At 35.8% G+C, this 15,000-nt stretch overlaps 1 protein-coding gene across 2 annotated transcripts in view; it reads left to right on the top strand.

Annotated features, from left to right (window-relative positions):
* The window catches only part of LOC125048012 (inter-alpha-trypsin inhibitor heavy chain H5-like), a 40,632-nt gene that overhangs the window by 18,992 nt on the left and 6,640 nt on the right, over nt 1–15,000 (top strand). Inside the window, exons 3-14 of one of the 2 annotated variants that reach the window (XM_047646587.1) lie at nt 5,747–5,916; nt 6,175–6,276; nt 7,251–7,401; nt 7,591–7,711; nt 9,481–9,698; nt 10,165–10,341; nt 11,225–11,407; nt 11,954–12,087; nt 12,425–12,629; nt 13,243–13,413; nt 13,783–13,866; nt 14,503–14,731. In XM_047646587.1, coding sequence (XP_047502543.1) covers nt 5,747–5,916; nt 6,175–6,276; nt 7,251–7,401; nt 7,591–7,711; nt 9,481–9,698; nt 10,165–10,341; nt 11,225–11,407; nt 11,954–12,087; nt 12,425–12,629; nt 13,243–13,413; nt 13,783–13,866; nt 14,503–14,731 — 1,945 coding nt within the window. Of the gene's footprint in view, nt 1–5,746; nt 5,917–6,174; nt 6,277–7,250; nt 7,402–7,573; nt 7,712–9,480; nt 9,699–10,164; nt 10,342–11,224; nt 11,408–11,953; nt 12,088–12,424; nt 12,630–13,242; nt 13,414–13,782; nt 13,867–14,502; nt 14,732–15,000 lie in introns of those variants that run through there. The other variant, XM_047646588.1, reaches the window with a different exon arrangement.

Raw genomic sequence — 15,000 nt, 5'->3', positions numbered from 1 at the left:
ATTGCCTTATTTGCATATTACTCGCCATTATATCAGTAAGCAGTTATCCATGGCCCCTCCCTTAGTGTGATAGAATGCGCTCCTCAACAAAGTAATAGATGTATAATCTAAATACGGTTTTGCTGAAATTGATATTCAAAGGCAGGAAAAAATGCCTCTGGAATACCAAATATCCTCCATACTCACTAACTTATCTGTTTCAATGGTATCACCGCAATAGTCAATCAACACTTTGACTAGACTGTGTCACACATGTATGTATATATATGTACATATATACATACATATTTATATGTATATGATATATATGTTATACACACACACATGTGTGTATATATATATATATATATATATATATATATATATATATATATGTATGTATGTGTGTGTGTGTGTGTGTGTGTATGTGTGTGTGTGTGAGAGTGTGTGTGTCGCACACACACAACAGTATATAAATCTATATATAATACACAATATATATACATACATATATAAATATATTATAAATATATTTTATCATATATTATATATTTTATCATATTTATGTATAAATATATATATACACATATATATATATATATATGTATATACATATATGTATATACATATATGCATATACATATATAGATGTGTATATACATATATATATATATATATATATATGTCTATACATATATATATATATATATATATGTGTATATACATATATATATATATATTATAATACCATAGTTAACATCGACTGAAGGTGGCCGTCGATATATATATATATATATATATATATATATATATATATATACATATACATAGATACATGCATATATATATATATATATTCCTAGATAGATAGATAGATAGTTAAATATAGACACACAATCACACATACATACACAAACACACATACATATACAGCACACACACACGTACAACACACACACACATACATATACAGCACACACACACGTACAACACACACACACACATACATATACAGCACACACACACGTACAACACACACACATATAACGCACACTCCCAGATATACGTATGTGTGTGTGTGTGTGTGTGTGTGTGTGTGTGTGTGTGTGTGTGTGTGTGTGTGTGTGCGCGTGTGTGTTCGTATGTATGTGTGTATCACATATATATGTGTGTGTGTGTGTGTGTGTGTGTGTGCGTGCGTGTATCTATCTATGTGTATATATGTGTGTGTGTGTTTATACTCTATATATTTATATATATATATATATAACCAAACACACATATATATACAGATACATGCATACATATATATATATATATTGTTACATAAGTTTTAGCCCCTGCACAGCGACACGCTCTGGCCAAGGACAGGGTGGTAACAGATAGGCATTCATTAAGAAGTATGAGATTATTCTTATGCTTAGGGTAGGTGTGAAAGCCTTCTTTTAAGGAAAGATATAAGCACGAGCTCATTTCTTATCTCATTCCATCTGATTAATTCATCTGGAGTTCATTCATGTCACTTCATAATTCCAGTTACGTATTTAATTAGTTCATATTCTTGTATGTTTCCTATCATATATAACTTCATGAGTTATTCGAAGGCCATAGATATTGCTGCATAATTATCTTAAGTATGTGAGGGAGAAGCAGAAAGTCATTGTTCATCTTCACCCAGCCACCACGGATTTATGTACTTTCGCTTGTATTTTTTTGTTAATTTGTTTACATGCAGATGGCTCCACACGTACTCAGCCGGCAAGGAGTCTATCAGTAGGCCCTACTGTCCAATCCAGATTTCCCTATTCCTTGAATTGGCTAGAAAATGTGTTTTTCTTCTAAATACAATTGATATCAATACTGCCATCATTGCTATTGATGTTATGATTATTAAATTGTTATATAAATCTTGGTAACATTTAAGACAAACAATACAAGTCCCTCTCCAAAAGTCAAGAAAAAGGATAAACAGGTGAGATAGGTAGGACTAATAACTGACTCCTTAGTGATTAAGCACTTGTAGAGCCATGTATGTGTAAATTCAATAGACAAACTTATATTACAGTGGGCATGGCATGTATTCTTACCATCCGAGCCGATTGGGTTAACTATATTTACATTAACCACATATTCAGTAATTAACCATCACCATATCATCGAACGAATTCAGCACACTCACCATCATTAACACACAACAATGTACCATATCGATAAACAGAATAAAAATATATATAAATACACAAATAATGAAATATATATAAATACACAAATAATTAAATATATATAAATACACAAATAATGAAATACATATAAATACACAAATAATGAAATATATATAAATACACAAATAATGAAATATATATAAATACACAAATAATGAAATACATATAAATACACAAATAATGAAATATATATAAATACACAAATAATGAAATATATATAAATACACAAATAATGAAATATATATAAATACACAAATAATGAAATATATATAAATACACAAATAATTAAATACATATATATAAATACACAAATAATGAAATATATATAAATACACAAATAATGAAATATATATAAATACACAAATAATGAAATACATATATATAAATACACAAATAATGAAATATATATAAATACACAAATAATGAAATATATATAAATACACAAATAATGAAATATATATAAATACACAAATAATGAAATATAAATAAATACACAAATAATGAAATATATATAAATACACAAATAATGAAATATAAATAAATACACAAATAATGAAATATATATAAATACACAAATAATGAAATATATAGATAGTGAACCTATAAAGAGAGATTATAAATAAGCGAACCACAACCGGCTCCTCCCGACCACTAACCAGCGCTCGCCAGCTCGTTCCCTCCTATTCACTATATAATGAAGAAGGGGCGAACCATGTACTGTGAACTGTGAATATAAATCTGAACCCGACTAAGTATACACTAAAGCTACGTCTTGCAAAGTAAAAATCAGTAGTCGGGTGACGAATCTAGCGCAGATCGATGCTCAGGAAGCAAATGCGGTTATCATCTGTAGCATTTTCACAACACACACACACGCGCACGCGCACGCGCACACGCACACGCACACGCACACGCACACGCACACGCACACGCACACGCACACGCACACGCACACACACACACACACACACACACACACACACACACACAAGCACACACACAATGATGGCTTGTGTCAAGGGCAGTGATTAAAAAAAATACTGCATATTGATACCCGGAGTGCCGAAAGCAGCGGAGAAAACAAAGATCGTTTTATGGGCTACTGTAATCCTCCAAAAGCGGGATTGCGCTCTTATGCAACTACTTTTTTTTTTTTTTTTTTTTTTTTTTATCACCTCTTAAATTTTGTGAATTCCTTTCCCATGGCTGTCACTGGTCTATTCTCTCAGCAGAATAATACAAAATATAAGATATTCATATTCTTGCCAGTGAATTTTCATGAAAACTACACCAAATTGATTTCATGGTTGTACGATCTATATCTTTTACTAACCAAACAAAGAATTGCAGCCTCATGTTTACATTTTACGCGGTTTGATGATTACTCTTGAACGACGGGAAATTGACTCAAATATTTACAAAACATCAACTTTTCCCAACAGATACGGAAGGCATATCTAGAAACGAAGAATTTTCACGTCGTTTTATCAGTTAGAAACGTGACTAATTATGTGATTGTATCTAAGCAAAAGCTTAATTCTGCTCTTCCTATGTGTTCTTTTGGCCGAATTCTCTATGGATGAAAAGAGTTAGAGATTTGAGGTAACTGCTCGTAAGAGTACATTGAATAACTTATTTTGGATTAGTGGAAATTGCAGCAGAAGTGAAGCAACATGCAATTTTGGAAATCTGTAAAATAGTAATAATGTGGATGATGATGAAGGATTATGATAAAAATAATGATAACTATAATAATGTTGATAGGAATAATGATAATGATGCTCCAACGAAAAAGCTGAGAGATACAAGTCTCCTTAATTAAATAATTCCGTGCTGTAAGTGAGGAACATCCACGCAAACTCGCTTATATGACCAAGTATTAAAGTGGAATTAGTAGAGGTGTACAAGCCAGAAGAGGGAAGTGCATAGCCATTCCCTCTTTATTCATTTTAATGTAATGCATATACCGACTGGACTTGGCAATCTTACAGAATATTAATGCGTGAGTATTTTTCAAAAGACTGTCAGGAATATCGACATTTATCTCTGTTTACACAAATACAGTGGTTGCAATGGTGAATGTTTCTGGCTCTAAGATTCCAGAAGCTTCTGGAATAAATTGGAATTTCAAGAACTGAACAGTAAGTTCAATGCAGGAAATGAAAGATACACAAAATGCACTTTGTAACATACTGGAAACATCGAACTAAGCAGATTTACAGTAGCTGGTATCATAAGAATTCTGAATGATACTAAATTCAGTGATATATATGCACCTCATCAACAGCTGTTATACAGGATTTAATTTACGTATGCAACGTAAGCATCCACTTCATGCCCTTAATTTCCGTAATGGACTTAACCAGTTGCAGTATACCCCTTACTTGAACTAGACAATTGGAGAATTGAACTTGCTCCACGGTACTCAAGAAAAGATTAAGTGAGAAATTCTTATAGATATATTGATTATGAGAGAGAAATACAACTACTGTTAAGTTGCTAAACAAATGATACCTCGAATGGCAACGACAGAAGCAAAATAATGCATTTCATATCCAAAGAAATTTATATATATGTTTTTTTCGAGTAACACTGGCATACAGGGAAAAGAAATTTATGAAAGAAATTAACGATTTTAATTTGTACGCAGTAAACCTATTGCTACATTGAAAACTCGACGCAACAATTCTATTTTCAAATAGAGTTTTACTATTATCATTTTAGCAGATAATCTCAAGCACTCCCACAACCGTGTTTATTTTTCCATAAACAAATAGTAGTAAATCACCATGCAACCAGAGCTGTTTTTCTTTCGGTTATCAACCATCAAGCCAATGGACCTTACTCATTGTTCCAGTCTAAATAAAATCATAAAATTTCGTATCCTTTAGAAAAGTAATTAATTTACAAATTATTCTTCCGTCATCTGATATTAGATATGCTAGTGTGAAGTCTTACATCATGCACTTTTTAAGATTTTGTTCTAAAAAGTTGAGCTGCTATAAGGTGACTTGTGCGGTGGGGGCAGAGTGGAGGTAATCTTTTGTTTCTGTATTGAATAAGGTTGGTCGTTCTAGTGCCTCCGAGGCGGCAATATCACCTACTCCCCTTATATCTTACAGTGGGCCGTCTTCCACTATTTTGTTGATTAATAATTTCATATACTATTATCTTGTCAGTTATAATTAAATTGTGGATATTTATAATTTATTGCGAATTACTGATAATAATGTGAAAAGGTGAAAATTTGGTTAGTTACCGTTTACTTGAAGTTCGTTTTCTTGGAGGTGTATTTACAGGGGAAACTTCTATATACTCTTGTTATGAATTGTGGTTATTTTTTATTCTGATATTATCTAATTATTACTGTTAGTGTTAATTATAGATTCTGTTTTTGAATAGACAGATAATCATCTAAATTTATTCATTAATTAGTTAAAGTATGGATAGATAGATGGACAGACATCTAGATAAATGGGTTCATAGACAAATAGATACCTACCTGCCCATTGCTGACTATACCTCAAGAACTAAACCTCCTGTAGGTAAAGTGCCATGGCGACGTCATCTCTCGCCTGGAAGTCACCTCCGAAGTGGGCCATCGTTACGCCGTCACCCATGTCACGGCCGCCGTCACGAACAGCAAGCCAAGGCCTTCTGATCTCAAGTTTAAGATGCTCCTGCCTTGGGGGGCTTACGTCTCCACGCTCACTATGTGTGTTTTTTTTTCTATTTTGTTTGTTATGAAATTCATGAACTGGTATTTTCTTCTTGTTCTTCATGCTATCGTGGTTATCACTAGCTTTATTACCATAATCATCAAAATCATCGTGTTCTCTCTTTTTATCAATTCTTACTGTCATAATAATGTTAACGATTAGAATTATTGTTGTGCCATTATTGTTATCATTCCCACCATTTTTTCTAGCATACTAAATAAAGCTAATAGCATTATTAATACTTCATCTTACAGCGAAAGCAATGGCAAGAATTACACGACAATCGTAAGGGAGCGGCGCCCCCATGAACGGCGGCGACCCGACCCCAACACTTCTAGTGATTCAGAGAAAAAGAGGTGAAAATAAGGTGGCATTTCTTGTATTATACTAATATTTGCCTTTTTAATTTTTCGTTGTTTTTTCCCTATTTGTATTTTTCTTCTAATTTTACTTATTTTGTCTTTTCTTCTTAACATTTCTTTTTCTTTTTAGTCGTTTGTCCTCAGTGCACATGTATAAATTTCGTGCCGTATTTGATAATTATCCGCCTGGGCCGCTTTATATATTTTTCAATTAGGTAAATATAATTATATTACTAACAATACTACTATCTACCATCTTCGTCTCAGCTTAGTGTCTTATATAAATATTTACGTAAAAGTATATTTCTATAAAAAATGTATGCTTATCACGAGATTGTAGGGCATAACGTGAATATATCAATGCTTATGATATAGATGAAAATAAACTAAAACATTTAATGGATCAATTTCCGGCAAGTATTTAAGAGCACTTTTTTGTAGAGCGATTCCAGTACAAAGTGGTATATAAAGTGACACTTTATTAATTACCTTCTTTGTATATTCATTCTTGATTAATCGTTTTTTTCCGATTCAGTGACTATTGTAAAGGTGTATTAGCCTTTCATGTATCATACCATTATTCAACATTTTTTTATTTTTTTATTTTCTTATTTTATTTATTTAGTTTTTTTCTTCTAGTGACTTCAGCACAGAAAGGCAAACATGCACTTAAGTTACACTTTTATGTTTTGTTGTTTGCCTCCTTCGTTACGTGTTTTCTTTGCTCATAACCAAAAACCTTTCAAATAAAATGAAATTTTATTTGAAACATTCAAATTACTCTATAAGACAAGCAAAGTATTTTCTCAGTGCCAAATTCTCTTGTTTACAGTATCAATATTCTATTACTCAATATGAAAACCTCATCATAATAAGATTTCTCTCATCGGTTATCAAAACTAAACCTATCTAAATTTATTCATCAAACGATGTCAACGTTCAAAAATCAAATTCAAACTTCCATACAGTGTCACGAAGAAGATCAAAACCACACAGACGTTCAGAGCAAGTGCCAGCGTGGGTGCCAACGAGAGTGCCGTGTTCTACCTCAAATATGAAGAGCTGTTGCAAAGAGTGAAGGGAAAGTACACTCATAGGCTCTACTTAAGGCCTGCCAGTGTAAGTCATTTGTGGTAGATACCTTTTTCGCGTGTGTGTTAATTTCAGGTACTATGCTTAATAGGTGTGTGATGAAAAAAAAAAAAAATGTATATATGATTATGAATATATGAGTTAATAAATCAGTAAATAAATCACAAACCTATATATAAATATATAACAGATTTTTTAGATTTTTTACCATTACAGAAAATCAGCCTGTTGGATGTCAAAGTCCGAATTTCAGAGATGGAAAACATTACTGAATTTGAAGCTGAAATTCCAAACACATACAATGACGAAAATGGCGGGCTTTCTGGATCTAATGGAGGTTTGCTTACGAATGTTTGTTTCTGTTCTTGTGGTTAATGATGATGGGTGTATTAGTGGTTAGGATAATGGTTGTGATAATGACAACAGTGATGATAATGCCATAATGATATTAACCATTACGATTAGGTTAATGGTAATGATTCATGGTGGAGATCATGGTGGTAGGAATTATTATGATAATGGTTGTGATAATGATAAAAATTGCACAAACGAAAATGACCTTTAAAATAAGAAAGACAAGGCCCTTTTTTTTATCAAGGGAGTGTATTTTTTTCCAACTAAGATCCAGTCGTTTTTAATTTATGTACACGGCAGTTCATTCTCGTCCTCCTTACGAAGTTAATTTCCTTTTCCTTCTTTTTAATTATTATTATTATTGTTAATTTCTAGCGTTTTTTCTTCGTTTTTCTTTTGTCTTCAAGCAGCTTCTTCGTAAACACAACATGAAAAGAAAAGATATATTATTATTATTATTATTATTACTATTATTATTATTATTATTATTATCATTATTGTACAATATAAGCTGTGGATCCCCGGGTATTGGCTTATCGTCACTGAAATAATTTTCACTGATTTTCTCTCAGCAGCATTTTTCTCGTTCTTTTATTAGGAGTAGCGCAGAAATACCGACAGGATATTCATTCAGATACTGCTAATAGCCAGGAAAGAACGCATGAGAATAATACCGCATTTTCCTTTTCTTTATTCTGCATTAGGAAGAAAACGTATCAGTGTTAGCGACGAAAATCAGTGACATTGAATAGTGCAAAGAATGATAAGGATAGGTTTTTTTCCTCATTTTCTTAAACACTTATTTTCTTCCCATTTTCCTTAGTGCATCAAGAGCGGCTAAACTTTTTCGGAACTATCGCTGATTTTCCGAAAAGACTATTGTAATCCTACTCGTAACGTTCATAAAAAAAAAGCATGATATAATATAATAACAGTGGCCAGAGAGATAATGAGTAGTACTAAGAACAATAATGATAAACGCTGCATATTTTGAGCAAAACAACTCCACTAGTGATGAAAATACAGTTAACAATATTGCCATCGATAATAACGTCACCAATGAGGTTGATAATTCCAGTGATTATGACAATTGCTAATCATAATGGTAAATGACAATAATACTTTTTCATAATAAAAAACAGTAAGATGAATAAATAAATGGACAAAGGAAATCAAGAAATGAAAAGCATATTCACAAGCACTTCTTTCTTTTTTATCGTCTTTCATCTCCTCGTCAGTTTAATATCCTGTATATTATTTTTTATTTGTATTTTTCCAGTGTTTTTTTCGAGCAGCTTCCTCGTAAACATATGTGTATATATATATATATATATATATATATATATATATATATATATACATATATACACACACACACACATATATATATATATATATATATATATATCAGGATCCCTTGATATTGGCTAACCGTGATGGTAATAACTTTCTTCGGATCTTCTCTTAGCAGAAACGGTTTTTTTTTTTTTTTTTTTTTTGGGGGGGGGGGGGGGCTGAATGACCGGGAGGAAATACGCACAGGTATCGGTGGTGCCAAAGGAAACAACGGAGATCATGAGAATAATACCTTCTCTTTCAGCATTCTCGTTCTTAGGGTGCATAAAGGAATGCTGCAAGCTTTCTAGGAAGAAAACACTGTTAGCGATAAATTATAAATAACGAAAATGGTGCAAAATATCGCACTTCCTTGTTTTCTCATTTAACACTTAGTTTTCTTCCCGTTTTCTTCAGTGCATCAGGAGCGCCTAAGCCCTTCGGAAATACTGCTAACTTACCGGGACGATAACATCACTACGAGAACCAAAGATACACACAGTGAAGACGGAGACAATGAAGAGAACGATAATGATAGCAAAGATGAGAATAAACTAGACAGCGAAGAGGATAAGGAAGGTGTATTAAGCATTTCCTATGATGTGGATCGACAAGCTGACGGAGGAGAAATACAAGTAAGGGCTTGCGTTATGATGTGTTAGCGTCAGTCTTCTTATTGCATTATGTTGTGTAATGATGTATGTGTCACTCCTCGATCTGTAAGAGAATTTGTTGATTTTTTTGGTGGATTTATCGTAAATAATTATCGTGATTTCCGTGTCATCGCAGTGTCACCTCTAAATTTTATAAAAGGAATGTGTTATTTTATTTTAGAGTTAATTATATCATTGCTAATACGAATATGTGATAAACAGCAATGTTCATCCTATTATGCCATTCACCTTTTTTCACTTTCATCTTCATACATCATCATTCATTATCTTTATGCCGCCAAGTTCCTATCTTTCACCATCTTGTGACATCATCTGTCATCTTCCAACCATCTTCACGCCACCATTCACTATCTTATGCCATCATCAACCATTTTCATATCATCTTTACGTCATAATCCACACCATCCCCCGCACCATTAACCCTCAGATCCTGGGAGGCTTCTTCGTCCACTACTTCTGCCCCGAGGGACTGCCCAAGCTGCCCACACACACGGTCTTCGTCCTCGACATCTCCGGGTCCATGTACGACTTCGGCAAACTCGACCAACTGAAGCTCGCTATGGAGTCTATTCTTCACAGTATGAAGCCGGAGGATTCTTTCGAGGTGTGGAAGGGTGAGCGAAGGGATGGGAGGGAGGAGGATGGGTAAGGAAGGGGTGAAGGATAGAGTGTTCCAATGTTTATATCCTCATCCCAGCGAGTGTTCCAAAGCTTAGGGAGAGGGTGAGGATGAGATGGGGAAGGGGTGAGGGAGAGGGTGAGGATGAGATGGGGAAAGTGTGGATGAGTTTGGGAGAGGGTGAGGATGAGATGGTGAGGGAGTGAGAGAGAGGTTGATGATGAGATGGGGAGGGGGGAGTGGGAGGGATAAGTAGAGAGAGTGAGGGAGGGGAAGAAGAAAGGTAGGGAGGGGTGAGATGGGAGAGGAGGAGTAATGGGAGGGGAGGAGGGGAAGCGAAGGGTAGAGGGAGGGAAGGGGAGAAGGGAATTAGGGAGGAAGGGAGAGAGGCAGATGGAGAGGGTAACGGGAGCGAGCGAGGCGGAGAGGAAGGAGGGGTGGGACGGGAGAAGAGAGAGAGAGAGAGAGAGAGAGAGAGAGAGAGAGAGAGAGAGAGAGAGAGAGAGAGAGAGAGAGAGAGAGAGAGAGAGAGAGAGAGAGAGAGAGAGAAAGTTAAGGAAGACTGAAACCAGATGATTCATCGAGATGGTGGGTGAGCGAAAGATGAGAGAGGAAGAAGGAGGAGAAATTAAAGGAAAAGGTTTAAAAAAGAGAGAGAGCACGGAGATACGCAGTACAAAATGACATGCATATATACATATATATATATATATTTATTTATTTATTTATTTATATATAGATATGTGTGTATGTATGTATGTATGCATATATACAATCACAAAGAAATAAATGTATACAGTCTCTGAAGAAAATGAGCATACCTTCACCCCTCTACAATACCACACCCTTACACAGACTGCACCCCCAGGTCTTGGTGTTTTCGACCCGTGTGACTTCCCTGGGAGTTTTCACGGCAAATCCTAAGGACGTGGAGCGAGGAGTGACCAAGATCAAGAGACTGCATGCCATGGGAGGCACCAACTTCAACGAGGCACTCCTCAAGGCCATTTTGGAGATGAACAATTTTAATGAAACCACGGCAGCTAAACAGGTTTGGTTTCTGATAAGGTTTATGTGTTAATGAGGTTGGTTTCGTGTGTTTTAGTGTGCTTGTTCCAGTCTTTTGACCGGTTGTTGGTTGGCTTTTAATATATATTTATACAATGCAACTTTTTCGGCATTACGTTTTGATATATAGACATTACTTATCTTATTTTTTATTTAAACATCTTTAAACTTAAACCTTAAAGACCACCGCCACCAGCGAATGGGTATTACATAAGCAGTGAACACCATATAAATTTAGCAAAACATTTATCTCCACGAAGTCTTATACCCTCATACCCAGCGAGTGTTCCAAAACTTATACCTTTATACCCAATTAGTGTTCCAAAGCTTAGACCCTCATACCCAATGGGTGTTCCAAAGCTTAGATACTCATACCCAGCGAGTGTTCCAAATCTTATACCTTCATACCGAGCGAGTGTTCCAAAGCTTAGATCCTAATACCCAACACATGTTCCAAAGCCTATACCCAGCTTACATAACCACACAAGTCCTCCATCCTTAATCTTAAATCTCGTTGTCTCTTCTGCAGGTGGTGTTCCTGACCGACGGCAAGCCCAACTTGGGGGAAACCAAGTCGGATTTGCTTCGCAGAAACGTTCGCGAAGCCAACATCCACAACTACCCGATCTTTTCACTCGCCTTTGGTGGAGATGCTGATATGCGGTGAGATATGGAGAGATTGCTGAAGTTTTGTGTGTTTATAGATAGATAGGTAGGTAGATAGATAGATAAATAGATAGTGTGTATAGATTGATAGGTTGAAGGATAAGGTAGATTGTGTGTGTGAGTACTATTCATTCTTTAAGTATATCCGATTTTCGTTTGAAAACAGCAACAATATCAAGTATTTATACATTCGAACCATCAAAATAAGATCTGCATTTGAATCCGTTAAACAATTACCATCATTCCGACCTTCAATGCCCCCTACCCTCAATCCCCACGCGACGATAGATCTACGGGAAGAAGCCCCATATTTCAACACTGACCCTTCCCGCAGGTTGTTACGTCAAGTGAGCACAGACAACCGTGGATTCACCCGTAAGATCGACGCCCACGCCCAGCCCGCCGACCAACTCAAGAACTTCTACGAGGAGATTGCAACGCCGCTCATCACAGACGTCGATGTGATGTATCTTGACGACGAGGTTGAGCCGAACACCGTCGTACGTCAAGGGACGTCGACTTACTACTCGGGTGATGAAGTAGGTCATGCTGTAACGTATAATGCATGTTGATATTCATGGAATACTGGAAGTAGGTGTTATAGCAGAGGCAATACTAGCTTAATAGATACATAGCATAGGCGTAATAGTTACGTAGATTAGAGGTGGTTTCTGTAGATACTCGTGTATTAGGTGCATGACGTAAGGTTTTATGCATGTTAATATTCATGCAGTGCTTGAAGTAGGTGTTATAGAATTATAGTACAAGTAGAAGCATATCATAGGTGTACTAGTGGCGTAAAGTACAGGGGGTTTATATTGATAATCGTAAGGTATAATGCATGTTAATGTTCATCCAGTACTTGCAGTAGGTTTTATAGTTCATTAGTGCATAGCGTTGTAGTAGGTTTGGTATATGTTTATATTTGTGTATTAGGCGCATGATGTAGGGTATAATGCACGTTAATGCTCATACAGTTCTTGAAGTAGGTAATATAGTACAGGTAGTAGATGCATAGACGTGATAGTTACGTCGTTAGTCATTATATCTTTCCTTCCCTACCTCCCTCAATCTCTCCCTCTTCCTCCCCTCCTTAGTACAACAAAAATACTACTTGACAACCTCTCACACACCCTCTCTTGCTGGTGGCAGGTGGTGTTGGCAGGGCAACTGGCAGAGGGAGCCACGCAGGTGCGGCCCATCATCACCGGACAGGGGCGGTCCGGGCCGATGCAATTCCGAGTGTCTCGAGTCTCGCAGCCCGCCGAGGAACCCGAGAGAGATAACTATGTTGAGAGACTCTGGGCTTATCTCACAGTACAGGTCAGTGTGGTGGCGGGTCTGTTGTAAAACTCTTTGTTTATTTATCGTTTTAATCATTCGTTTGCTTATTTATCTTTGTTTTCATTATGTTTATGTGTTTGATAGTCATAGATTCATTCATCTGTTGTTTACTTATTCATTTCTCGGTTTACTCATTTTATTAATTGAATTTAGCAATCTATTTTTTTTTACTTATCTGTTTATTTATTTTATTTAAACATATATATTTATTTATCCAATCAATTTCGAGTTCACTTTTTAACAAGTTTTCTATCATCGAAATACTGTTTTTGTTTTTTTTTTCCCCGAAATGCAAAATTTCTATAAAAAAAAAGAAAAGATAATGGGTCTTAATCCCTTTTTTCGTAGGATTTGCTATCGATGCAGGAGGTGGTAGAGGATTCGAACCTTCGCGCGGAAATGCGGGCAAGAGCTCTCGACATCGCTGTTAGGGTAAGTAAAAGAAGTTATTTTAAATTAGCGAATGTATTTATTATTAAGTGAAGAGGATAAAGGGGAGAGAGAGATATGCAGAAGAATTAAGATTATACAACGACCTACTTTTAAAGAAATTAGTAAGTGATGTTTCCTTTCTTTAGAATAAATAGCCAGCAACTCCCTTCCAGAATAGTTGACGAATGACCTGCTTCCAACGACCCATTACAAAGAAAAACTAACTAACGACACCCTTGCAAATAAAAATTAACCAACGACCTCCTTTCAAAGAATAACTAAAAGACCCCCTTTCAAAGAATAACTAAGCAACGACCCCCTTTCAAAGAATAACAAAGCAACGACCCCCTTTCAAAAATGGCTAACCAACGACACCCTTTCAAAGAATAACTAACCAACGACCCCCTTTCAAAAAATGGTTAACCAACGACACCCTTTCAAAGAATAACTAATTAACGATGCCCTTTCAAAGAATAACTAAGGGCACTCCCGTCCGTGGAATTACTATACAATGACCCCTTCCACAAAATAACTAACGACCGACCCTCTTCTACAGAATACTAACGATCCCCTTCCATAGAATAACTAACGATCCCCTTCCACAATAATAACCATCCAACGACCCCTTTTCCGCAGTTCCAGTTCCTGACCAAACTGACGTCCCTGGACATCGTGCCGGACGCCGACGGACACCCTTCAGGCTATAAGTCCGCGGCCCTCCACCAGAAGTCCAACTCGGTGACCATCAGACTGCCCAACATGGACCAGGACCTCACCCTCCTGAGCGCCGAGGAGTTCGCCAAGACGCTGCCCGCGCCCCTCCACACGCGTGTCGACACTCAGAGCAGGAGGCGGTTCTCCTTCGGTTAGGATGTGCTGCTTACTTCTTTTGTCTGTTTTTAGTTGTTTTTTATTTGTATTTATTTATTCTATTTTTTTAGTGTTTATCACTGCGTTTTGTGCTCTGTTGGATGGGAGTGTTGGCGTTTGAAGGATATGTTGTGTTGTTGGGTGTGTGTGCGTGTCTGCATATATAATTCTTTGTATGAATATATATGTATATGTATATATGCATATACGTATATATGTACATATATAAATATAGATGTATATATGTGTACATGTATATATATA

The sequence above is a fragment of the Penaeus chinensis genome, chromosome 42 (assembly GCF_019202785.1).
Source record: "Penaeus chinensis breed Huanghai No. 1 chromosome 42, ASM1920278v2, whole genome shotgun sequence".
NCBI classification, from domain to species: domain Eukaryota; kingdom Metazoa; phylum Arthropoda; class Malacostraca; order Decapoda; family Penaeidae; genus Penaeus; species Penaeus chinensis.
The sequence above is the reverse complement of the archived record's forward strand: the minus strand, read 5'-3'. Positions and strand labels throughout refer to the sequence as shown.